The following is a 26,576-nucleotide window of genomic DNA, read 5'->3' as shown; positions in this document are numbered from 1 at the left end:
AAAATCCTTGCAGCAGCATTATGAATGAGCTGCAGCTGTCTAATGGTCTTTTTGGGAAGGCCGGTGAGGAGTCCATTGCAGTAGTCCACACTGCTGTTGATGAATGCATGAACAAGTTTCTTTAAGCCTTGACTTGATACAAAACATCTAATTCTCACTATATTTTTTAGAAGACAGTAAGCTGATTTAGTTATTTCTTTGATTTGACTATTAAATCTAAGGTCTGACTCCAAAATGACTCCTTTCTTGATTTTTTTGTTTTTAGACCCCTGGAATCAAGGTATGTGTTCCCATGGGAATATCGCCTTTGTTGCCAAATACAATTACCTCTGTCTTGTCTTTGTTTGATTGAAGCAAGTTTCGGCACATCTAACATCAGTGCACTGGCACAGAGAGTCTATGGGGCTTAAGTCATTTGGTGATAGGGTTAGGTAGATCTGGGTGTGGTCTGCATAGCTGTGGTACACTATTGGGTTATTTTTCATAATTTGGCCTAGTGGGAGCTTATACAGTTTAAAAAGGAGCGGTGCAAGAACTTGTGGGAACTTGTTTCTTGAGACTTGTGGGACTCCACACGTCATGGATGCCTATGTTCACATAGTAACTCTTAGATATGTAACTTGTAGATATGGCCTGAACCAGCTGAGGACTGTCTGAGAGAGCCCTACCCAGTTTTCCGGTCTGTCTAGGACAGAGATGCAACAATGACATTGGGGGTGGGGGTTGGGGTTGCTTTAAAAAAAAAAAGTAACTAAAAAAACAAAAACAAAAAAAATGCTATTTACGCAGTTTTCATTGCATTATTTTAGCAGATTGCAGAGTAATGATTTGTGTGTGTGTGTGTGTGTGTAATGAAACCATAAAGGAGGGGAACTATATCTTTCCTGTTTATAATCAACAAAGCTGTTAACATTGCTAGTGCGTGCGCCTTTCATATCTTGGCGCTCCCTCATTATTCATAATGCAGCACATTTGCAAGAAAGACAGAATTAGCTAAAATGTTTTGCATAATGTACCAGCTGCATTGTGAAGAGGGACGCGTAAACACCTGTTACATCTCTCATTTCCATATAGTTCCATCCAGGGTCGGAAATTAAAGGAGCCTCTGGGCAAAAAAAAAAATTCCCTGCAATCTGATATAGTTCCAAATACTTCATTTGAATTTTCGCTGAACATTATTTGTTTTGTGCCGTCTGTTGTGCAGATGTTGCGTAGTCAGTGGCAGATACTCGCGCCATAAACGAGCACAGACGGGTACTCCGTTTCTCACCATTCGCGTCAGTTCGGTGTTGTGCTCACGCGCTGAAATGACCAAATGCTACAATGCAGTTAATAATAATGTTAACAAAAATAATATCTGGATTTGTTAAATAGCCTTGATGTTAAATAAAAAGGTATTAATGATACAATAATAATTTTACTGAGCATTAACCACATTTTGTGTATGAATCATATCTCTGAATAATGTTCATTGTTTTATTAAACTGGCTTGAAGGAGTTGCTAAGTTTTTTGTTATAAGCTCCTCATTCCAAATCTGGAGAAATGCTGTCATATTCTCTGTGTTGGTGCATTTGTTTTGTAGGCTGTTAATTTAATAGCCAAAATTTTTGTAAATATGTGAATGAGAAAATAAATAAATAATTTCCGTAACAATGCACATTATGCAATGTAGAGATCATGCAATTTTGTAATTATTGAAACATGCCATTTTAAAATTGAATTGTTTAAATAAAGTATTTGACTTAAAAGTATGACGGATTGTTGAACTGGTTTATTTCATACTAATATATATAGGCTAATTAAAAAATAAATATATGCAAAAGGTTTTAAACACTGTAAAAATGTCGAGAACGAGTAGAGAAGTGTTAGACTCTCGCTTTTAGAAATGCAGCACATTGATCATTTAAACTTTAACATACAGATTTATTGATGTGAACTGGGAAGCTGACTCAACTCTGCCATCTCCTTGTTGCAGACTTGTGTTGTAACATCGGGGAAGTTATTATTGTACGCCAGTTTACTGTCACAAATTTGGCATGTTACTTGATTATTAGTTTTATCCAAAGTAAAATACCGGCAGACTATGCAGGTCTGGAAAGCAGGTGTGTTGAGGGGCTTGAGTGATTGCTTCATACAGATGAACAAACGGGGCAGATTTGACTCAGAGTCAGATTGATGATCGTTAAGATGCAGTCATTTTATAATCATTTTGTAAATTGTATTAGTGCTGTTAGGCTTCTAAAATGTGTAGTAGTTCAGTGGTCGAGGAAATAAACAGTCCGAAAATATCAACCGGTTTCCCCAAAAGGAATCGACTCCAGCTTTGGAGTCGATTCCCAATGCCTCGGAATAGATTCTTTTTTGAATCGATTCCCAACCCTAAGCAGGTGGACGTTTTAAGATGCTGTACTGTTTCTTCCAAGGTTTTGCCATCAGTTGCCTCAAAATCAGACGTAGTGGCTAATTTATTAACCCCTCCAGACCCTGCGTCCACTGGAATGGACATGACATGTTTTTCTCTGTAAACCAATAAAAATGTATGCTTTCATAATTTGAACAATGCCAGGTCAGCTAACTTAATCCGAGAGAGTTTCAGGAATCACACAACACAGCCATGACTCACCGACTAGACAAGAGGAGTAGGAGGCACCCTTTTCCTCCTTTTAAATACTATTTTATGTCCATGGTAGCTTCATCAATTTGCACAGGTTATAATCTTAACACTATCAAGTGATAATATCTAAAGTAAATTTGAAGATAATTCAAAGTTTTAGAGCACAGGATTTTTAAAAAAAATTAATGTCCCTCCCAATGGACATCAGGTCTTAAGAGACATCAGAAAGAACCTCAAATTTGGGACATATTTCATAGCTAAAATGTGATTTGACAATATGTTTATTGTCATCAATTTAAAGGTGCTATATGTAATATTTTTTCTGTACTAAATCATAAAATGGCCATAATATTTCATTAGAGAATTAGGAAACATGCTAAATTGAAATACTGGCTTCTCCGATAACAATACTACAGCCAGTATATTCTACTGTGAAGTTTCCATTCCGGGCCGAATTTCTGTTTATGTTTTGGTCTGTGTGATCCTGCCCACTGCCCACTCACCAATAGTATTTCGACACCGCCTGGTTGCCAGATTTGAACAAGTTTTCAGGCAAACAACACTGCTTGATGCAGTCATGGAAACCAGCAAACGAACTGGATCAGAGAAAACAGATTCCACCAGACTTAAAAAGCCTCATCATCCATCTAAAAACCACCATGACCAGAGGCGTAGTAAAACATGGATAAATACTGGAGATGCCTTTGGAAAATGGAGACAGCTTAAAGCCCACAAATCCTTTAAAACGGATTCTGAATTGGCTAATTTGTGTGTCAACATTCTAGCAACCCTCATGAGCTTCGAGTCTGGGGCGGGGCAGACAACTCTCCAATATTTTGAATTTGGACTGCAGTACCATTTAAAACACTTGTTGTCAATCTTACATATAGCACCTTTAAAATTGATAATATTATTATGAATATACTCTTAGAGTATACAGAGGTAGACTTCCTTGAACTTCTGGTAAATGGTGAACTATCCGATAATGACTGCTTGGATTCAGAAGATGAGGCAGATGATGAGACAAGGAGTGAGATAGATGGTAAGTTTAGAAGTTAGCAGTAAATATCTCATGTTAAATATTAAAATTGAGAATAGTTTAAAAGTAAGGTGTACTTATTTTTCATAGGTTTAGAGAGGGACAGAGACAGTGAAGAACTTGAGGTAGCAGATGAGGTTGAGGTAGAAGCCAGTGTAGAGACTAAGGAGACACAGGAGCATGAGGAACTGATTAATGTCAGATTTACCAATGAGGAGGACATTAAATGGCATCATAGGCAATTTACCACCATCATCGACACATCTTTTGATATGCCTCCAGCTGAAGAGTCCTATCCACTGATAATTTATATATATTATACACCGATCAGCCACAATTTAAAACCACCTGCCTAATATCGTGTAGGTTCCCCTTGTGCTGCCAAAACAGCTCTAACCCGTCGAGGCATGGACTCCACAAGACCTCTGAAGGTGTCCTGTGGTATCTGGCACCAAGACGTTCGCAGCAGTTCCTTTGAGTCCTGTAAGTTGCAAGGTGGGTCCTCCATGGATCGGACTTGTTGGTCCAGCACATCTCATAAATACTCAATCGAATTGAGATCTGGGGAATTTGGAGGCCAGGTCAACACCTTGAACTCTTTGTCATGTTTCTCAAAACATTCCTGAACATTTTTTGCAGTGTGGCAGGGCGCATTACCTACTGAAAGAGGCCACTGATATAAGTGAATTTCGTTGCCATGAAGGGGTGTACATGGTCTGCAACAATCTTTAGGTAGGTGGTTCGTGTCAAAGTAACATCCACAAGAATACCAGGACCCAAGGTTTCCCAGCAGATCATTGCCCAGAGCATCACACTGCCTCCGCCGGCCTGCCTTCTTCCCATGGTACATCCCATCTCTTCCCCAGGTAATCGACGCACACGCAACCGGCCGCCCACATGATCTAAAAGAAAACGTGATTCATCTGATCAGACCACATTCCCACATTCGTTCTGCTTTACTGCATTTTATTTTCATGCTTGCACTAATAATACAATTTTACTGTATTATTTGAGCAGTAAAGTTTTTTTTTTTTTTTAAATCATCTATGGGTGTTTTAGAGTTTTGTGGTTTATGGTGTTATGATATATCGTCATTGTAACGAAGTTGTAAAATTGGACGTAACTTTTTGTCTCATTAAAATCATTAACGCTCATATTGTTTAAGTCACTTTAACTCAGATTTATTGCTTTTGGTTAAAGAAAAGGAGGGACACGTCGAAAATTAATTTTTGTGGTTTCAACATTTATGTCACAAACGCTGTCAGTTGAGCTTAACTTGTATTGAACTCGGAATACTCCTTTAATTGTGCCCATTTGGCGTTCTCTAGCGCCCTCCAGCCTCAACTGAACTATTGAACATTAGCAGAATAATATGTGGTCTGATTAATAGGGAATTCCTAAACTGCAACGTGAGTTCCAGGAATATGAATGCAATGGACAAAAGCTAAAACAAAATTATCCATATTTCGTTTATTTTTAGCATTTTATTTTTTGAAAGTTCGACGTTTACATCCCCCAACAGGATTATTCAGAAATTACACCAGTTGATGTGACCAGAGTTATTTTTATCCTCGAGTGCATTTGTCTTTTGTTATATAATGACATTACAGTAAAAAAATTAATCTGGTCACCTTGTGCATAAATACATCTCTGACATAAGTGTCATTTTATTTGAAGTGCCCAGGCATCCCTGGTATGGCCTGCCCTCAATATGAACTTGACAATAACCACTCTTGCCAGGTAAAAGAGCAAGGTTATTGGCAAGCGTAGACCCTGTATGGACCTTATTTCATGCCGCAATGAACAGTCAAAAGTCTCTAACTGCCCGATAATCCTGTAACAATGTGATGTGCAATCAGAGACCCAGCATTCTTTTTTTTGGGGGTGGGGGGGCACACAGGTAGGCATTAACCTTTTAATGGGATGACACCAAGACCCTTTCTGACATCTGTATTTCCAACAAACAATTTAAAAAGCTAATGCCTTAAAAGAAAATTGCATCCATTTTTAGATTAAATGTGTACCAGAAACTGGCAAAAAAAAAAAAAAATGGGGCTACATGAGTGGCATAGTGGAGCTCTCAATATGAGAAAGCTGTCACACTGAGCTTGTCTTTCTATATTAATCTTCTTTCTAAAATTGACACTGTCACTTTGATAATGTCCTTTATCCAAAGTAATTTTTTAGACTGATCCACAGTGGGAAGATGGAACAGTTTGGAGGACATCTGGCAGGCACACCATTGCATCCTCCTCAGTCCCAGAGTGCTCCAAGATAGTCCTTTTATCAACATTTAGTCCTTCTCGGGTACCAACTTCAGCACCTTGCCAATTGCGATTGTCTTACCTATAAATGAATAACATCTTAATTTTACCTTTATTCAGTATTCAGACAATACATCTTTCAAAGACTTTGTTTGATGTGAAATACAGCTGAAAATATCATCTCCAAACTACACGTGTATCAACATGGATGATGTCTGATTTGTCCTGTATAACTTTTCTTTATATCTTACCCTCATCTCTCAGGGTGAACCGCCCCATCTGAGGGAAGTCTTTAAAAGTCTCTAAGCAGATAGTTCCTGCAGCCCTAAGACGGGCGATGCATACTTGGTCTTGTTTTACAAAGCGTGGGCGAGTCTTGCTCTTTTCTCCCGTCTTCTTGTCCACCAGACAGATTAAGGCCTATTTAGGGAGGTTTTTGAAGAATAAGCATTAACATGACCATGCAAACCATGGGGCTCTCCATTGTGAAGTTCTGAACGAATGTTTTAGGCTTATGTGTATGTGTTTTAGTAGGCCGCTCAAAATAACTTACTGTTATCTGCACTTCTTCTATGCAGGTGTGGATGTGTAGTACTGCATTGTAACCTGGGCATATAATGGATTTGTGTTCAATAATGACAATCTGTGAACGAGGAAGGAGAAAAAAGGCATTACATTTGGCAAAACAAGAGAAAATAATCATAATGACTACACCAAATCAGCTCTAGAATCATTACCTGGGCATCAAAAGTGCGCCCTGAGTGGCAGATGTTCTCAGCATTGCATAGGATAAAGCCTGGGAGAATCTCTTCCTCCTCGATGCCTTTGAGCCGGAGCTTCAGGTTTTCACCAGGCCCGGCATAATCTGTCTCCACATCATCAGAGAGCAGACTCAACACCTCCACCGTATGCTGGGAAATAAGAATAAAAGCAATGTCAGTGATAATTCAAGACACTGCTATACTGTGAAACAGTTGCTTTAGATACATATTACATGCTTACTGTATGAGACATTTTTGCATAGCAATGCCATAACAGCCTGTTGTATTTGCTAAACTAAAGGGGAAAGTGTATTCTCTCATGCTTAATGTAGATTAGTGCAATCTTACCCTATTTGGCATCATAATAAGTTGTTGTGCTTTGCCGATACTTCCAGACTCCAGCTTCCCAAGCACTACTGTGCCCATGTCCTAAACAGGAGATTATAAATGAGACAAAAATGCATTGTAGAGTCCATTTAGTCTTTCTTTGGTTATCAAATGTTATGGTTGTCAAGTTTATTTGAAGATGTTTTCCATCTTGTTATAGATACTTTCTGAATTATTCTGGTGGTAACTGCTAGCTCTCTTGAAAAACCAAGCAAGGCTTAAATTAAAGGGATAGTTCACCCAAAAATGAAAATTCTCTCATTATTTACTCACCCTCATACCATCCCAGATATGTATGACTTTCTTCTGCTGAACACAATTTAAGATTTTTAGAAGAACATCTCAACTCTGTAGGTCCTCACAATGCAACTGAATGGGTACTAACATTTTAAGCTCCAAAAAGCACATAAAGGCAGCATAAAAGTAATCCATAAGAATCCAGTGGTTAAATCCATGCCTTCAGAAGTGATATGATTGGTGTGGGTGAGAAACAAATCAATATGCAAGTAATTTTTTACTATAAATTCTCCACCCTGCACAGTAGGTGGTGATATGCATTAAGAATGTGAATTGCCAAAAACAAAAGAAGAATGTGAAAGTAAAAGTGGAGATTGATAGTAAAAAATGACTTAAATATTGATCTGTTTTTCACCAACACCTGTCATATCACTTCTGAAGACATGGATTAAACCACTGGCGTTTTATGGATTAATTTTATGCTGACTTTATGTGATTTTGGAGCTTCAAAATTATGGTACCCATTCACTTGCATTGTAAGGACTTGCAGAACTGAAATATTCCTTTAAAAATATTCATTAGTGTTCTACAGAAGAAAGAAAATCATAAACATTTGGGATGGCATGACGGTGAGTAAATCATGAGAGAATTTTCATTTTTGGGTGAACTATTCCTTTAACTTGAACTTAATCATTACATGAGCTGAACACAGGACGAAGTGTTGCTTCTTGGTTTCATAATACCCTGCTCAGTTTCACTGAGAAGAGAACAGCTGAGAACACAATTTCTTCCTTTCATTATACAAGTGCTTTTTTCCTGCCAAAATATTCCTCCACATGGCTGTATTTAAATAAATGGGAATCATCATTATAAACTGAGATAATAGCAGTATTTGGAGAAGACTCTTGATAAAAAAATAAATAAAAAAAAAACTCACATCTTAGCATAACATTTCAGCTGAATTGATGCAGCTTTAAGAAACATGCTACTTATGCAAATGTCCTTGGTAAGAGTAAACACATGCATAACTGGAATATAGAGTCTACATTCTACATTCTTCACACCTGTGAGCACAATAGAGTCATGAAACTATACTTTAAATATTAAGATATGAATACCATTTTACCTTGTATTTGTCTACAATTGGCAATCTGATAGGACCATCACTTGATCTGTTGTAGTTTGCCAAGCTGTCTAGATGTGGAATGAATGGTAATCCCCTACAAAGAGTTGCAGGAATGAGTAAATTATCAAACACAGACAGCAGAGTTTTGCAGCATGTATTAGTAGCACTATTTTTACCCAACACTACATATGTGTTCTTAATAGTTCGAGAAATTCTACTTTACAAATTTAAGTAGCACAGCCAGAGATTGTTCTATGTTCAGCATAACTTACGTATACCAGGGGCACAACTCGGAAGGTTCTTTTAAGTTGGCTCCCGTCATTCCAGAGCAGGGCATGAAGTGAATATCTTTCTTTGGATTAAAGCCCACCTTCTTCAGAAATGGCACTAACTTCTCTTTACATTCCTCATATCTGCAGGGAAAATGTGTAGCAATCGGTCAAAGACAAGACAAGATTGCAATACAAGGATAAAGTTGAACTGTAATAAATGTACCTATCCAAACTCCAGTTCACAGTGGGATCGTCCATTTTGTTGATGAGGACTATCAGGTGTTTGACTCCAGCTGTTTTGGCCAGCATGGCATGCTCCCTTGTCTGACCTCCCTTTTCAAAACCGGTCTCAAACTCGCCCTTTCTGGCAGAGATGACCTGAAGACAAAAAGAAAGAGTGTTTTGTAAGTGTCTGTCAATAAATCTAGGCATGATAAAATCAAGAACTATTTTAAATACAGTATTTTATAGCTTAACTCAAAAGGGCTAAATCTGACAACTGAAATGATCATAAAACACTTTTTTTTTCTGATATAGCATTCTCAATCCAACAAGCAGTATTTACAAAATGAATTGGCATTGACCTGCACAGTTTAGCTAAAGAGCTATTAAAGGGATAGTTCACCCCAAAATGAAAGTTCTCTCATTATTTACTCACCCTCATGATATCCCAAGTGTGTATGACTTTCTTTCTTCACCAGAACACATTTGAAGAAAAATAGAGAAATATCTTGGCTCAATGTGTCCTTAAAATGGAAGTGAATGGAGATTCCTCTTTTATAGCTCCAAAAATCACAGAAAATCAGCATTAACACCATCCATACGACACCAGCTGTTAAATGAATGTCTTCTAAAGCGACACGATCGCTTTTGGTGTGAAAAAGATATGGTATGTGCGTGTGATGTAATCGCATTGGCATTTGAAACACGCAAGAACTGAAACAAGTGTGTCACAGCCGGAAGAGCAGCGCTGTTTACAAGTGAGGAGGAGGAACGCTGTATAGTAGCTTGGTTAATTTGGTTTAGATCTGTATTTATCGGTTTCTTTACTCACAATGGTGCATTTGTGTGCTTTTCCTTGATGTCTCAACCGAGTGGAGAATGTGAGATTACGTCTGTATCGTGGCAACGGAATACGTCACACGAGAGACCGCTTGGACTCCACCCTCTCGTGAAGCCTAACGGAAGCGATGTTGTATAGTTAAAAAGTACTTAAATACTGATAATTGTTTTCACACCAAAAGTGATCGTATCGCTTTAGAAGATATTCATTTAACCGCTGGAGTCGTATCTATGACGTTTATGCTCACTGTCTGTGATTTTTGGAGTTTAAAAGAGAAATCTCCATTCACTTGCATTTTAAGGACCTACTGAGCTAAGATATTTCTCTATTTTTTCTTCAAATGTGTTCTGGTGAAGTCATACACACCTGGGATATCATGAGGGTGAGTAAACAATGAGAGAATTTTCATTTTTGAGTGAACTATCCCTTTAACAATAATCAGTCACTGCTGTGAAGAAAACAAAGGAGATGCTTCAGGAGGAACTCACCAGCACTGCCAAGTCAGCTTGGGATGCCCCTCCGATCATGTTGGGTACAAAGCTTTTATGGCCTGGAGCGTCAAGAATAGTAAAGTGCTTTTTCTCTGTTTCAAAGTAGGCTCTTCCAACTTCTACTGTTTTCCCTTTGTCTCTTTCCTCTTGGTTTGTGTCTAAAGCCCAGGAAAGATACCTGCAAGTACAAACAGATTGTAGACATGTCACTTCAACCCCAACTGCATTATCTGAACAAAACATTACACTTCAACAAGTTTTGAATTTAGGGATGAATATTTGAAAATCTCTTATTGACTTGTAAGATCGACTTTGCCAGAACACATGTTTGAATAAATAACACAGCCTGCTCACCATGTCTCTCGGTTCTTCTCTTTTGCCTCTCGTTCGTATTTCTCCAGCGTTCGTTTGTCCACCATACCAGTTAGATACCTTAAGGAACCACAAATTCCAATTCATATAATATGCACTGCATGTACTGTATTACAAAGTTTATGCCTTTGTTATAAAGTCTGATGGCGCACTCACATGATCTGTCCACCAATTGTTGACTTGCCTGCATCTGAACAAAATAAAAATAAATCAAGTAAATATATCAATCAATGATCCTTATGCAATCCCTATGGCTCATTACAAAAAAGATCATTCATTAACCCTAAATGACAATGTAAACAATATCAATAGAAAACAGGAAATGGACTGCAATGTGGGTCATAATAGTCCAAACAAACATACCCACATGTCCAATGAACACAACATTAACATGTTCTTTTTTAGGGGCGTCCGGTGGGGGAGGAGGCAGTTTGGGGATGGGCATCTCCTCGTCCTCCTCCATCATTTCATCATGTGCCTCGTCCCCACAGCATCCCGTCTCTGCTGGGGTTCCACCCCCTGGCTCCTCCTCATCCGGCTCGTCCTTTTGCTCCCACGTCTCCACTGTGCTGGCATCTGTCTCTCCGTTCTCCACTGCAGCTGTGGGGACAGTTGGCACGATTTAGCATTTTAGTGCACATAAACACAAGGTGCAAAGTTAAGACTACTTACTGAAACAGAAGGACATGTTCCAGGAAAATCAGGAAAGAAGCCACCAAAAACAATTCTTAAAATAATGCTGTATGATCTGACAAAATTTCAATCAAATACATGTGTCATGCGAGTTGTGTCAGCTCAGCTGTTTAGTAAAAGAAAAGCATTTAGCACCATCTCGGGAAAAAAAGAAATTCTAATATTTTATATTCTAAAATATTAGTTTTAAATTTGGATACTACTGTATATATTCAGTAAAAAAGAACAAACTCCTGAGGACTCAACATAAATCACATAGACCAGAAAGGGAAAATGTAATCAAATTAAGGAAAAGGAATTTTAATTAACTGATTTCTATGCTATTACAAATATTAAACTTCTTAACATTTTACGGAACCACAGCAAGTCCCTTTAATAACTAAGGCACTTCACTAAACATATACAGTGTGGTCCTTTCTAGAAAGAAGAATCAAGCTAACAACTGACTTCATGGAGTACTGTGTAAATATATTAAATATATAGTATAGAAAAATATTTGAATTTACATGATTTAATCATGTACATTGGTTCCACATGAATCAAGTTACATTAACTTATTTATTCCTTGTAGTTTAGCTCATTTATTCTTTGTCAGAAAACATAATTTGTTCATAAAATTTCAACATAACAGAATAAAGTTATTTTTAAATGGCCCAATTAAGTAGCCTCAAAGTGATTTAATATATGTCCCTAAAATGATTAATTTCTTCAGTTTTACTTTTTTTTTTTTTTTTTGTCACATTACTGATTTATGTTATATGGTTATGCTTAATTAGCTAACATTAGTGTTCATTAGCATGCTAAATGCTAAGCAGTAATTGCTCCTTGAGTAAAGCAGCTTTTACTAATATAAATTTTTTTTGTGTACCCGTCCTCAACCTAAGCAAAAGCTCCACTCTTCAACACAACTGTAACCCTGCATAGCAGAATCAGTTGTGAATCCCAAAAATAACAATGCTGTACACGATTAAGTATGCCCCTTTTATCATCTAGCTCAAAAACGCATAAAATAAATTTTTACTCTCCACATCAAGTCTCATGCAAATACAAATCCCCAATTACAAGTTAGAAGGTCCCTTGTATAATTAACAGCATTAGTTAAGAGACTAATTCTTTCCTACGTAAGCAAAATGGACATTATCACTATAATATACCCAAAATGTAATTGATTAAAATGCATACTAATCAATATTAATGACAATGTTAAATGATATAGTCTTTGGTACACATCTTTGGTTCTGTGTCGATGAAGGGGTGCATCACCCTTACTGATGGTGCTGTAGACTTGCCAAGATATCATAGTTTTCACACCGGTGCAGTGTTCATGTTCAAATACACCTGTATTAATGCTGGTTGGACGCTAAGTGGTAATATGTGGTAATTTTCATTTTGCAATAGCCTACACAATAACTCAAGGCAGCTTGATTTATTTTAACTAAAAATTCAAATAAAACTGAAAAAATTAAGTGCAATTAAAATGTGTGTTGTTTAACTTTTTAAAAGATAGCTTTTCAACAGCTGTGAAGGGCAACATCTCTTTGGCAAAGAACCTACTTCATCCATGCATTCTCTCCATCATGGGACACCCATGGGTATTTCGTTGTCCGGGCAAATACATCACTTATTGTGGGTTGTTGCTGGTTTAATGTTGGTGTTTTATTACCTTTCATCCCAGGACCCAGTTTAGCTGATTCTGAAGGGTAATGAATGTGTGTGAATAAATTGTTTTGTTCCCTCCTAGGGCTGGGCGATATGCAAAAAATATGTTAATGATATTTTTATCAAAAAATAAAAATAATATATATATATATATATATATATATATATATATATATATATATATATATATATCACAATATCCAATTACATTGTTAACCCCCTGGCTGAGGGATCTGTTAATATTTTTGCTTTAGTGATTTTGCATTGTAAAATCATTTATTTTACATATTTTTCTCTCCCCTTTTCTCCCCAATTTGGCATGCCCAATTCCCAATGTGCTCTAGGTCCTCGTGGTGGCATAGTGACTCAATCTGGTCGGCGGAGGACGAATCTCAGTTGCCTCCACGTCTGAGACAGTCAATCCGCACATCTCATCACGTGGCTTGTTGAGCGCGTTACCGCGGAGACATAGCGCGTGTGAAGACTTCACGCTATTCTCCGCGGCATCCACGCACAACTCACCACACACCCCACCGAGAACGAGAACCACATTATAGCAAACACGAGGAGGTTACCCCATGTGACCCTACCCACCCTAGCAACCGGGCCAATTGGTTGCTTAGGAAGCCTGACTGGAGTCACTCAGCACGCCCTGGATTCGAACTTGCGACTCCAGGTGTGATAGTCAGCGTCTTTACTTGCTGAGCTACTCAGGCCCCCAATTAAATTCATTTATTTTAAAAAAACGAGAAACTCATATATAACCACCTTTCCATTTACCGTCATGCAAGTATCCGTCTATGACGACAGGCGGAAAATTACTAATACATATTAAGATCTAAAAACAATTATACATGTAAACATAATAATTACAATATGATAATAATCACTGAAATATAAATCATGGTTCGAAGTGAAAGTGTTTTTGTATTATTTTATGATTTAATCACAGATGTATAGGCTAAATATAAAGTGACCCTGCAAAGTTGCGCTCACAACAAAATACTGTGGAAATAACGCGAACAGTACAGTTACCCACCATGCACATTATATTCGCTACCTGCAATTAAACATCTTCTGTCAGTGCGTGTACTTTGCTGCCTGTGTAATTTGATATGTTGTTAAAGAACATCAGGCTTTCAATGCGTTATTTAGGTTCATTTATCATGGGTTGCAAACTCTTCGTTAGGCAACTATTCTTTATTTAAGACTATTCTATTCATTCGGCTATTGTATTGATATTGGAAGTTCCATTCATAAGGTTTCTCCCTTTTACCCGGTATAAAATTTCACAGCGGTGTGGTCCCTTGTACTGAGTAAAACCGGTAACACCATACACCGTGGCAACACTATGGTGTTGTGGGGGTGCTTATGGCAAAAAAGGTTGGATCTAAACACTGGTTTAGATCACAAATAACATGATTTAGTAAATCTGACAACCTGCGTTTTCCCATTTTTTCAGTGTATGCTTGTATATGAACACATTGGAATTTCCAACTGGTTTCTCACATTGGATTTAAAGCTCTGATTTGTTTAGGTTTCATGGGAATAAAAGAATACTCAATTTGCATACAAAATAACATATATCAAAAATAAACTTTACTGCTGGAAACAGGGCTAAATAAATTAGCACTACTCCCTACATTCAAGGAAACGCTGTCAATCGCTTCTCTGGGTCAGTGGCTGTGACAAGAAGTGTAAGTAAAGGGATAAATAAGGCCAGTAATATGGGCACATGTGTACTGATGTAAAAAGCTTGAGTTGTCCTCTGTATGGCTGATGAACTAGTATTAGTGACAGTGCAACACTATATCAGAACACAAAACCCAAGCAGAAAAGCAAAGTTTGAGCCTCTCCAAAAAACACTGACTTACCCACTGGTTCTGAGATTTCCATGCTGGCCACTGCATCAGTGCCTGTGGACAGGAACAGGTGTATTGATTGAATACCATCATACTATACCTGATTATAAAGCTAGAGTGTTTTAACATTATTAAAATGATGTTGCCTCTAATCTTAAATGGGCTGTTCAGCTCACACTGTAAAAAAAAAATTCTGTATAAAAACTTTAAATAAGGCAACTTGCTGCAATCTGAGTTTACTCAAATTAATGCAAATTGTTTGTACTAACTGAAAAATGTAAGTTGGATTGTAAAACTTTACATGTATAACTAAGTTCAATTTACTCCACAACTTTTGAGTTTTCGTGATGTATAAATAAAAGAAATCAATCAATCAATCTAGGGAGATCTTAATTTCCACCAAATAGCATATATTAGTCCTATTAGATTGACAGTAATTTGGTCTAATTCACAAAAAGAATAGATATTTCAATGATCTTCCCAAACATTCATTCAGTTGTATAACTGTAAAAAAAAAAAAAAAAATCACCAAAGTGAACACTATGGGCCCTATTTTAAGAGCGCTAGCACTAAGCCATAAGTCACAAGCGCAAAGTCAGAGGGCATGGCCATGAAGTTTTGGTTTTTCGTGCAAGCGTGCACCAAGTCTAGGCGCAAGTGGGTTTGGCGAAACTGCATGTGCACTGATGGGCTGGGCTACAGTGAGGCACTTACAATGGAAGTAAATTTGGCAAATCTGTTAACATTAAAATACTTACTGTTTTAAAAGTATAGCCACAAAACATTAACATGATTTTAGTGTGATAAAATCACTTATTAACCTTATCTTATCCAACTTGGCAACTTTGTTGCCATGACAAAGTATCACTGTAAACCATAAAACCCAAAAACGACTGTAAAAATTACAATTTTAACAAATTAACAGCTCAAATACATTGAACTGTAAAATGGACAATGTTATGCTTTTCTGAAAGTTTGAACATGCCCTACCTGAAATCTACATCCCTGTGTAACATAGTTCAACTAAATGACCTGAAAATTAGCAGGTCATGTATCTATAAATATGACAGATTTGGGCTTACAGAACTGGTTTCATCACTTTACATAATGTGAGAGTCACAGGAATCCCAGTGTTCACTCTCGGTCAGGCTCCACAGCACTATTGGCAGCTGTTGCTCGCACAAATCTTTAAGGGAGTGCCAGTTCTTGTACAATTAGTTATGTACTTATCGCATTTTGAATATGTCAGGCTATCGCGGATAAACTTGACATGAAATGAATGAGAGGAGAAACTGTTCATGTAACGTCTTGATGTGAAGTCGGCGGCTAAACCGGTTCTAGTTGATGACGGAACATAAATGTGCATCAAAGTGCCTTTAAAGACACATCTTACAAATCAGCACCTAGCCTAGATACATTAAAACAAGCTTTATTTCACTAACGTAAACACAACGGTCAACTACACGCTGGCATCTCTTCGGCTAACCTGCTATAAACATTTACAGCTAAAAGCCCTTTTATGGTGAGACCGTATCAATGCTGTCAGCCCATTTATTGTCGCTGTCACTTTACCATCGGACGTGGCATTTTCCGGTGGACCCAGTGAAAGAAAGGATGGAACGAATTCTGGAGCATTGACGTTGAGCCCGGTGAAGGCGGACTGAAGTTCGGTATCAGCCGTGGCCTCAACATCGTCCTCCTGTTCCCATGAATCAGGGGCTGTGTCTCCGGCGTCCATAGTGGCTTTAACGCGAATGGTTGATGTTTCTAGCGGCTTGCGCTATAACTTACGACGTAGTTGTTATCGAAACCAAATCAGCCGTGTTTTTAGAATCTATTCCAGGTCAGTTATGGGGTTGGGAAACTCGTAAATGTGCTGAAATGGTGCAGGGGGCGCCAGATCTTCATGCGACACCTCTGCAAGTACTCCTCGCCTGCACACTGCAGCGCGATGACGTAGTCGATCTACTCTCATGCGTATTGGATTTTGGTAACGTAGTGGATGTTTTAAAGCGCATGCGTATTCACACGTTTTGTTTTATTACTGTAGCGTTATTAACGGTCATTAATATAGTATATATTCATATAACACACACCTATTATATATTAGGGCGGCACAATTAATTCAAATAAAATCAAGGCATGACATTGTGCGATTATTTAATCGCATAGGGTTACGATGGTTTAAATAAATTAATAGATAAATCAAGCTGTTCGCTTCAGAGTCTACGCACGTAGCTCTGTTTTGTCTGTATTGTGTATAAGCATTATTAAAGTGTATTCAGAGCATTTCTGTGCTCCACAACTCGTGCTCAGAGTAACAGATGTGCTCCATTCGGTTTCCTGTGCTGAGCGCGTCATTGTTAAAGCACTCCAGACTCACTTTAATTTCACTTTTGCAAACTTCCAAGTATGTTTGACCACTATATATTAATATACAAATACAAATAATTCACCCCATGGCATTTATGTACAGCGGAGAAGATGTTAAAATGAGGATCACGTTATAGTGAGAAGTATATTGCTTAATTTATATATTTGTTTTCTGTGGGTGAAGAGTAAAAACAAGGAAAATTAATTTAAGAAATCCATGGTTATGACCATTTTAAAAATCTAAGCTACAGTGGTGTGAAAAAGTGTTTGCCCCCTTCCTGATTTCTTATTTTTTTGCATGTTTGTTACACTTAAATGTTTCAGATCATCAAACAAGTTTAAATATTAGCCAAAATAAGACAAGTAAACACAAAATGCAGTTTTTAAATGAAGGTTGTTATTATTAAGGGAAAACAAAATCCAAACCTACATGGCCCTGTGTGAAAAAGTGATTGCACCCTAAACCTAATAACTGGTTGGGCCACCCTTAGCAGCAACAACTGCAATCAAGCGTTTGTGATAACTTGCATTGAGTCTTTTACAGCGCTGTGGAGGAACTTTGGCCCACTCATCTTTGCAGAATTGTTGTAATTCAGCCACATTGGAGGGTTTTCGAGTATGAACTGCCTTTTTAAGGTCATGCCACAGCATCTCAATAGGATTCAGGTCAGGACTTTGACTAGGCCACTCCAAAGTCTTCATTTTGTTTTTCTTCAGCCATTCAGAGGTGGCCTTGCTGGTGTGTTTTGGATCATTGTCCTGCTGCAGAACCCAAGTTCGCTTCAGCTTGAGGTCACAAACAGATGGCCGGACACTCTCCTTCAGGATTTTTTGGTAGACAGCAGAATTCATGGTTCCATTTATCACAGCAAGTCTTCCAGGTCCTGAAGCAGCAAAACAGCCTCAGACCATCACATTACCACCACCATATTTTACTGTTGGTATGATGTTCTTTTTCTGAAATGCGGTGTTACTTTTACGCTAGATGTAATGGGACACACACCTTCCAAAAAGTTCAACTTTTGTCTCGTCAGTCCACAGAGTATTTTCCCAAAAGTCTTGGGGATCATCAAGATGTTTTCTGGCAAAAATGAGACGAGCCTTAATGTTCTTTTTGCTCAGCAGTGGTTTTCGTCTTGGAACTCTGCCATGCAGGCCATTTTTGCCCAGTCTCTTTCTTATGGTGGAGTCATGAACACTGACCTTAACTGAGGCAAGTGAGGCCTGCAGTTCTTTGGATGTTGTTGTGGGGTCTTTTGTGACCTCTTCGATGAGTCGTCGCTGCGCTCTTGGGGTAATTTTGGTCGGCCGGCCACTCCTGGGAAGGTTCACCACTGTTCCATGTTTTCGCCACTTGTGGATAATGGCTCTCACTGTGGTTCTCTGGAGTCCCAACGCTTTAGAAATGGGTTTATAACCTTTTCCAGACTGATAGATCTCAATTACTTTCTTTCTCATTTGTTCCTGAATTTCTTTGGATCTCGGCATGATGTCTAGCTTTTGAAGATCTTTTGGTCTACTTCACTTTGTCAGGCAGGTCCTATTTAAGTGATTTCTTGATTGAGAACAGGTGTGGCAGTAATCAGGCCTGGGTGTGGCTAGAGAAATTGAACTCAGGTGTGATAAACCACAGTTATGTTTTAACAGGTGGGGCAAACACTTTTTCACACAGGGCCATGTAGGTTTGGATTTTGTTTTCCCTTAATAATAACAACCTTCATTTAAAAACTGCATTTTGTGTTTACTTGTGTTATCTTTGACTAATATTTAAACTTGTTTGATGATCTGAAACATTTAAGTGTGACAAACATGCAAAAAAATAAGAAATCAGGAAGGGGGCAAACACTTTTTCACACCACTGTATATTAAACAAATGTCTCAATGCAATACTTTAATACTACGTAATAATGTACTCAGTGTAACGCATAAAAACCAAAACATCCACTACGTCACCAAAATCCACTACGCAGAGGATTAGATCCACTACGTCATGCAGCGAGGACCCTCTGTAGCTAGCTAGCTGTAGTAGTGACACCAAGGCAACAAAGACTCTGGACTGCTGTAGAGGCTTGAACTTCTACCCATATTAGATACCCCTTCATCTATGGCTTTTGAATGTTCTAATACCCCTTTGTATATAGTTATTTATGTTTTTCTGTTTCTTTGCTTGTTTATCTTTTTTCCCTTTTAATTCTTCTGTTATGTGAAATGTTACAATAAAGCATTTAAAAAATAAATCCTGGATCTTGCATGCGTACAGTGCATAAATGTGGACTGTGATAGCAGCGACCATGTGTGATGATGGCTGGCTATCACAGCAACAATTTTTCCAAAATAAAGGCCATTATGGTAAGGCAACAATGAAAAAAGAGCAGATGACTCACTCACAGACGGCTGTCGTTTTTATATTTAACAGTTTTTATTAAACGTAATTATTATTATTATTATTATTTTTTAATGATTAAAATACTTTACATTTTTCAAAATTACATTTCTAAATACTGTGGAACCGATAACAGATAAACTCTTAAAAACACAAATAAATAAATAAATACATACATACATACATACAACTGTTATATGTGTTGACCTGAACAGATTACATCATGAATAATCTTGGGAAATGAAGAATTCCATTTGTGTAACACTGGATTTTCTGTGAAGATTTCTAGTCTTTAGCATCTGATATTCCTCCAGCAGTAATGGCAAAGGTAGCCTCATTTTCTGGCATGTCTGGGCTGTTGAAAAGCATAAGTTTTAAGATGCAAGCTTTTTAACCAAATAGCTTGAATTATACTAATTCAATATGTTAATATATGTGTAATATTATAATTATTACTAACTGTATCTATTACTGAATTTCAATCTGGGATGCAAACTCATAAAAGGTGAGAAAGTCATAACAGGTGTTCCAAGGTGTATATTTTCAGTTGATTTGTTTGTTATAATAAAAGATTTTTAAGTGTTTATACTTACAGTACCCATTTCAAGTGATTTGTTGAAAATTATACTAAACAGTTAGCTAATTAGCTTTAAAATAAGTAACCTTAGTCAAAAGGTGAATAGTTTGCATCCCTGTTTAATAAATATTTTATAAAACAACAATTGATGTAAATGACATCAACTGAAAAGATTTAATGCCTATCAATCTTGCCACTGAAAACCAATCATGTCTTCTATCATGTTCTCTTTATCTTAGTTGAGCGAATGAAACAAAGTATAAATAAATTACCTATCAAATATCTTGGCAATTCTCAGCTCAGCACGTCCTTTTCTCAAGCTGATGCGTGTGGTGGAGGCATGCGCCAGTATGTGTCCTCCAATAGGCTTTTTGGGATCTGCTTGAAATCTAAGAGCAATTTTTTCCAGTTAGGTTGAAGAGCAATAAGACATTCCATTTCCATGGATGTGTAGCACTTGAATGTGTTTGTTTTCCAAACTTTAATGATCGTTGCTATACTTACGTCATTCCAGCTCCTGGATCTGCAGTCATTTGATTGGTAACAAATACTGCAACGTTGTACTCTACATCCCACAAATATTATTGCACAAGGCCAGAGAATAAAGTCCACATGTTAAGACCATCAGCTTAATTAACCGTCGATAAAACTGACTAGTATCAGGTAGAGGTTGATTGATATATCTGCTTTACCGATCAATCGATGCCGATAGTTGCTTTTTGGAACTATTGGTTATTGGCAAAAATCTATACCAATTTGAGTTGTCCTCTGTATGGCTGATGAACTAGCATTAGTGGCAGTGCAACTATATCAGAACACAAAACCCAAGCAGAAAAGCACAGTTTGAGCCACAGCTCTCCAAAAAACAAAAAAATCTATACCAGCCAAGTCTCCGTTATTTCAAAATAATAGTCCCTGGTGTGCTTTGGGCTTGTTTAAAGATAAACGTCCTGTGTTAGGAAGGCCTGGGTAGCTCAGTGAGTAAAGACGCTGACTACCACCCCTGGAGTCGTGAGTTCCAATCCAGGGCGTGCTGAGTGACTCCAGCCAGGTCTCCTAAGCAACCAAATTGGCCCGGTTGCTAGGGAGGGTAGAGTCACATGGGGTATCCTCCTTGTGGTCGCTATATTGTGGTTCTCACTCTTTGGTGGGGCACGTGGTGAGTTGTGCTTGGATGCTACGGAGAATATAGTGAAGCCTCCACACACGCTATGTCTCCACGGTAACATGCTCAACAAGCAACGTGATAAGATGCGCGGATTGACTGTCTCAGACGCAGAGGCAACTGAGATTCGTCCTCTGCCACCCGGATTGAGGTGAGTCACTACGCCACCACGAGGACCTAGAGTGCATTCCAAATTGGAAAAAAAAAAAAAAGTTCTGTGTCATGCACCTACTCTTCATTTTTTTCTGGTTATTACTGGGATTTGGTATAACAATAAACTGCATCTGGGATTTTACTCATTTTGGACTCTTGTATCCTCAATGACTGTGCCTGTCACAGCAAGGTAAGACTAAGACATTTTTGATCATTCTATAAATCGATTTTAAAAACTATGAGCCGATTAATCAGTTATATGTCTCTTCCGCCACCTTAGTTATCGGTAATGGCAAATCCACTATCGGTCAACCTCTAGCATCAAGTCATTAAAAGTCATGAGTCAGTGTGATTGGCAGTGAATATCAGTTAATAATTTTCATTGAATAGATGCTTTTTGCTAAGAAAAACAGACCTTCAGAGATCTTTTGCAGTCTAGAGAGCATTTGTGCAAGCTTCTGCTGTCTTTCAGCCAGCTCACCTCTTCCAGAGAAGTCCACCCGGAAAAGAGCCATAATTGAGTCTATTATCTGTGGAAAATCAATTGTTGATGGCCACAAGATTATGTAAAAAAAAAAAGACAAACTTTGGCAAGTTGACATTTATATGATAAGTTTTTTCCTTCTATCCCTCTGACATACCAGAAGCTTGAAGACACCTCCCTCTTCATGAAACTTGGCTGCAACAAAGTCTAATAATTCCATTTGGTGCTCACCTATGAGTGCAACAGACAGACAGTTTGAAAAACTCTATGGCACCTCATCTGCTAGCCTGCTGTACTCCAAAGTAAAATGGCATTTTAAAATGTAAGTGGGAACATTTCTACTTAATGGAAAGTTCTTACTTGTATATGCACGGGCATACAACACATTATCCAATACAGCTTCATGATCCACATTGAACCTGTCAGCAATGTCCCTCAGCCTCTCTGGGCGACTGGTGTTCACAATTATTAAGGAGAAAAGATGGGCTAATTCATATTTAAAAGATTTCATGAGATGAATTTGACACAAAACAAGCAAATGCGGAAGGGATACAAGGTGTTTTCAGAATCAATGAAGATGACCTTTCCTCCGGTGTACCCATACTCTCCAGGCAGCTGAGCAGTTACTTAACAAAAAGAAATAGAAACTGAGTGAGGTTAACAGTTCAAAATCAGAGCAAGCTTTATTTTTTAAATTGTTTTTAAATGAGTACTACGTTCCACATTTTACATTAAAACACGATATCTATTTTTAAGAGCAGAACCTTACCACACAGTGTGTGAGAGAGTTGAGTCTTTCCAGTTCTGAACTCTGAAAGGTTTCATCAAGACAATAAAACATTAATTCATTTCTGCATAAATGAACTAAAGTACAATCCCGATTCCGATAAAATTGGGACCGTATGGAAAATACTAATAAAGAGTGATTTGTAAATTCTATTCACCCTGTGCTATATTGAAAGCACTACAATAAAACATTATTTGATGTGTTACCTTGAGAATTTAATAAAAAATATACACACACCCTTCAGCTGTGCAATTGTACAGGGCCACACAGTCTCAAATGGAAACAGGTCAGGACTGCAGGTAGGCCAATCTAGCACCCGCACTGCTGACGCAGACATGCACTTGTAATCCAGGCAGTATGATCTGTGGAAAGTGGAAAACCACTTCTGAATGTGCATGATCTCCGATCCCTCAGACGTCAATGTCTAAAAACCGTAATGCGTCTGTAATGGATAGCAAGACATGGGCTCGAGGATACTTTGGTAAACCTTTGTCAGTCGACACTATTCGCCGCTGCATCCACAGATGCAGGTTAAGGATTTACTATGCACAGCAGAAGCCCTACATCAACACTGTCCAGAAGCAGTGCCAAATTCTCTTCTTGGTCTCATCTGAGATGGAAAGTAGAACAGTGGAATCGTGTTTTGTGTTCAGACAAGTCCACATTTCAAATAGTTTTTGGAAAAAACAGCCGTTGTGTTGTCCCAGCCAAAAAGGAAAAGGACCATCCAAGCTGTTATCAGTGTCAGGTCCAAAAGCCAGTGTCTGTCATGATGTGGGGGTGTGTCAGTGCCTATGTCATGGGTAACTTACTATGAAGGCACCATTTATGCAGAAAGATATGCACAAATTCTGGAGCAACATATGCTGCCATCCAGACACCATCTTTTCCAGGGATGTCCCATGCAATGCCAAACCACATACTACCCTATATAATACCCTATGCATTATTACAAGTGGATGGCTGCATAGGCAGAGAGTGCAGATGCTAGACTGGCCTGCCTGCAGTCCTGACCTGTCTCCAAAAGTTCAACTGCACAGCTGAAGACTTGCATTATGGATGAATGGGGGGAAATTCCGCCTGCTAAACTTAACAATCTTCTGTCTTCAGTGCCCAAATGTTTAATAAGTGTTACAGAAGAAATGGTGATTTTACACAGTGGTAAACACTCAGTAGCGTTTCTAGCTTGTACGGCGCCCTGGGCGAAACTCCTTTCAGCACCTCCCCCAAATCATCTGATTTGATTTGAAATTCTCAGAGCAATTTTAAAATATTAAAGTGCCTTAATATAGCACAGGGTGAACAGAATTTACAAATCACTTCTTTTTATTTTATTAGCATTTTCCACGCTCTCCCAACTTTTTCAGAATTGGGGTTGTAAAATGCATAACACATAGTTCTGGCAAAGATGATAAAAGATAACAGAGCATCAAAAAGCACCCTACCGCCAAAAGCTTCAGTAATGGCCATACTCTCCACACCTCCTCCAAGGAGTTTACTATACAAGAAATGAAATGGCATTCCTCCTTTCATATGTAGTAGGTATAAGATACTTATCAGAATTTCTTTTTTCATTTTTTTCTTTTAAACCTTGAAACAACAGGTGTCATGTGGACTGCTTGTTGGTTTTAGATCTATAAATCGGTTGGTTGGTTGGTTGGTTTGTTTCTTACTCAAATTCCAAACTGCCAGTTGAGATGTGGAAGACTTGTTTCCTTTTCACACTATATTCAGAAGCTGTTTGAAATCCACAATACTGCATGAAATTTTAAAGACAAAATAATCAAATTAGGCACACAAAGACAATTATTTGCTAATACATTCATCAGGTTACATCAAATTACCAGCAACTTTCCAGCTGCTTCCTTTATTTTGTCCACTTTAGCCTCAGACAGTCCCTTAACATTACAGAGAGCACGGCGTGTGGTCATCTGGATCCCTTTCACAGTACAAATCCCCACAGACTTCAGCTTCTTGATGTCAGCCATGTTCTTAAGGGAGAGGGACAAGAATCAGAGTCAATGCCATGAAATTTTCATACCTTTCATAACAATTACATTATTTAACTACCCAAGTAATTTTACTTACAATGCCATGCTTCTGTAAGAGCTCTATGTCTTGAAAAAAGGATTCCTGTGGGTATTTTTATAGGAACAAAATTATAATTTTATATACAAACAAATAAGTAAAAAGCAAATAAGCTGTGCAGTAAATTTCCATGCTCAAAAGAATAGTTCACCCAAAAATAAAAAATCTCATTATTTACACATCCTCATGCCATCCCAGATGTGTATGACTTTCTTCTGCAGAACACAAATGAAGATTTTTAGAAGAATATCTCAGCTCTGTTGGTCCATACAATGCAAGTGAATAGTGGACAGAACTTTGACGCTCCAAAAAAAAAAAACACTTAAAGGCAGCATAAAAGTAATCCATACTACTCAGTTGTTTAAACCATTTCTTCTGAAGCGATATGATAGTTGTGGGTGAGAAACAAATAAATATTTAAGTCCTTCTTTTTTTTATTCTTTTTTTTTTTTTACTGTAAATCTACACTCACTTTCACATTCTGGTGTGGAAGTGACCTTCACTTTCAGCCACCTACTGTCGGGGCTGGTAAAAAATAATAATAATAAAAAAAAACTTAAATATTGATTTTTTTTCTCACCCTCACCAATCAAATAGCTTCTGAAGACAAAGATTTAACCACTGGAGTTTTATGGATTACTTTTTGGACCTTCTGAATTTTGGTCACCATTCACTTGGATTGTGAGGACCAACAGATCTGAAATATTCTTCTAAAAATCTTCTTTTGTGTTCTGCAGAAGTAATAAATTCATACACATCTAAGATGGCATGATGGTGAGTAAATGATGAGAGAATTTTTGGGTGAACTATCTTTTTAAAAACTGCATTTAAAAGAGGTAATATTGTCTATACATACAAGACCCCTCTTGTATTTGCACTGACTCAAGCTGCCTCAGAGAAATTAATGTGAATCACCTCATCATCCTGAAAGCCCGACTCTTCCTCCAAAACTTGGTCTTCCATACCCTTCATACTATGAATGGGTTAAAAGAATATTAACAATAATATAAACTGTTTCGGTGGCGAGTTAAGTGAGTCAGTCAGTCAGTCAGTATTTAGAAAAAATCTTTTGTTCAATTGAGGGCTAGCAATTTAACCATATACCTGTTTATTATGTTAGCAGGCTATTTCAAAAGTACTGGTCTCGACCTCTCAAAAGCACAGTTAGTCTCACGTTTCTCGATAAATGGGTGACCTAAGTAAATTAATATAAAATTACATTTGACCTCACGTTTAAACCTCAGAGAACGCTGACAGAACCTATTCGTGTTCTCGCGCGGAGTGACACTTGTCAGTGAGCGCGCGCGGGGATCTGTCTCGCGCTCTGACATATCTTGGACAGCTGTCAAAGTTGATTTATTTTAATTTAATTTTTAACTGCAATTAACAATTTACAATACTTTTCAAATGTATTTGTATCTTTTTTTTAATCGATAACAGATCTGGCATGTTAACCAGTCTATGACGCTTGTGACATACGAATAGAAAATATATTCCAGGAAACCAGCATGAAAATGTTTTTGTTGAAAAAAAATCTTACGTTTTTGTCTGCTGTAAAGTTATATTCTTCATTAAATAAATGCAAATATCGCGGTGCTGTAAATAATGTTTTTATTTTTATTTTATTACTATCATAACTAGTGTGCAACAGAGGATTGACTTTTATTTTGCCTAAAAGCGCTGATTGAGGAGCGCTTCCCGCGATTCTTGGGCTTTGCTTTTCGT

At 37.8% G+C, this 26,576-nt stretch overlaps 2 protein-coding genes across 4 annotated transcripts; both read right to left on the bottom strand.

The window, feature by feature from the left end:
- Nucleotides 1-5,294: 5,294 nt before the first annotated feature.
- Nucleotides 5,295-16,772, bottom strand: LOC127427289 (eukaryotic peptide chain release factor GTP-binding subunit ERF3A). The gene is made up of 14 exons (XM_051674798.1): nucleotides 16,414-16,772; nucleotides 14,854-14,895; nucleotides 10,991-11,227; nucleotides 10,784-10,817; nucleotides 10,610-10,687; nucleotides 10,253-10,433; nucleotides 8,925-9,079; nucleotides 8,702-8,842; nucleotides 8,430-8,523; nucleotides 7,028-7,108; nucleotides 6,656-6,829; nucleotides 6,472-6,561; nucleotides 6,170-6,338; nucleotides 5,295-6,000 (listed from the first exon to the last, which is right to left on the bottom strand). The coding sequence occupies exons 1-14, from the start codon at nucleotides 16,577-16,579 to the stop codon at nucleotides 5,948-5,950; spliced, it is 1,695 nt and encodes a 564-aa protein (XP_051530758.1). The 5' UTR covers nucleotides 16,580-16,772; the 3' UTR covers nucleotides 5,295-5,947.
- Nucleotides 16,773-19,722: 2,950 nt separating this feature from the next.
- Nucleotides 19,723-26,533, bottom strand: dmc1 (DNA meiotic recombinase 1). 3 transcript variants are annotated; one of them, XM_051674057.1, is made up of 13 exons: nucleotides 25,767-26,533; nucleotides 24,852-24,896; nucleotides 24,608-24,754; nucleotides 24,437-24,519; nucleotides 24,209-24,261; nucleotides 22,746-22,787; nucleotides 22,530-22,602; nucleotides 22,337-22,428; nucleotides 22,134-22,207; nucleotides 21,908-22,022; nucleotides 20,679-20,739; nucleotides 20,447-20,563; nucleotides 19,723-19,952 (listed from the first exon to the last, which is right to left on the bottom strand). In XM_051674057.1, the coding sequence occupies exons 1-13, from the start codon at nucleotides 25,821-25,823 to the stop codon at nucleotides 19,883-19,885; spliced, it is 1,029 nt and encodes a 342-aa protein (XP_051530017.1). In that variant the 5' UTR covers nucleotides 25,824-26,533; the 3' UTR covers nucleotides 19,723-19,882. The 3 variants fall into 3 exon arrangements, 1 of the variants encoding a protein (XP_051530017.1); XR_007894874.1 differs by having other exon boundaries at nucleotides 19,931-19,952; nucleotides 20,447-21,516; XR_007894875.1 differs by lacking the exon at nucleotides 19,723-19,952 and having other exon boundaries at nucleotides 20,478-20,563; nucleotides 20,679-21,516.
- Between the last annotated feature and the right edge of the window lie 43 nt (nucleotides 26,534-26,576).

The sequence above is a fragment of the Myxocyprinus asiaticus genome, chromosome 36 (assembly GCF_019703515.2).
Source record: "Myxocyprinus asiaticus isolate MX2 ecotype Aquarium Trade chromosome 36, UBuf_Myxa_2, whole genome shotgun sequence".
Taxonomy (NCBI): domain Eukaryota; kingdom Metazoa; phylum Chordata; class Actinopteri; order Cypriniformes; family Catostomidae; genus Myxocyprinus; species Myxocyprinus asiaticus.
The sequence above is the reverse complement of the archived record's forward strand: the minus strand, read 5'-3'. Positions and strand labels throughout refer to the sequence as shown.

What these genes read in the sequence shown, in the direction of transcription:
- LOC127427289 (XM_051674798.1), bottom strand. Translation starts at nt 16,579, where the DNA reads ATGGACGCCGGAGACACAGCCCCTGATTCATGGGAACAGGAGGACGAT. An exon ending in TGTGTTCATTGGACATGTGG is followed by an intron (nt 10,818 to 10,990) that starts GTATGTTTGTTT and finishes TATTTTGTTCAG; the next exon opens with ATGCAGGCAAGTCAACAATT. An exon ending in CAATTGTAGACAAATACAAG is followed by an intron (nt 7,109 to 8,429) that starts GTAAAATGGTAT and finishes TCTCCTGTTTAG; the next exon opens with GACATGGGCACAGTAGTGCT.
- dmc1 (XM_051674057.1), bottom strand. Translation starts at nt 25,823, where the DNA reads ATGAAGGGTATGGAAGACCAAGTTTTGGAGGAAGAGTCGGGCTTTCAG. An exon ending in GTATGCCCGTGCATATACAA is followed by an intron (nt 22,208 to 22,336) that starts GTAAGAACTTTC and finishes TTGCACTCATAG; the next exon opens with GTGAGCACCAAATGGAATTA. An exon ending in ACTGCAAAAGATCTCTGAAG is followed by an intron (nt 20,740 to 21,907) that starts GTCTGTTTTTCT and finishes TGTGGGATGTAG; the next exon opens with AGTACAACGTTGCAGTATTT.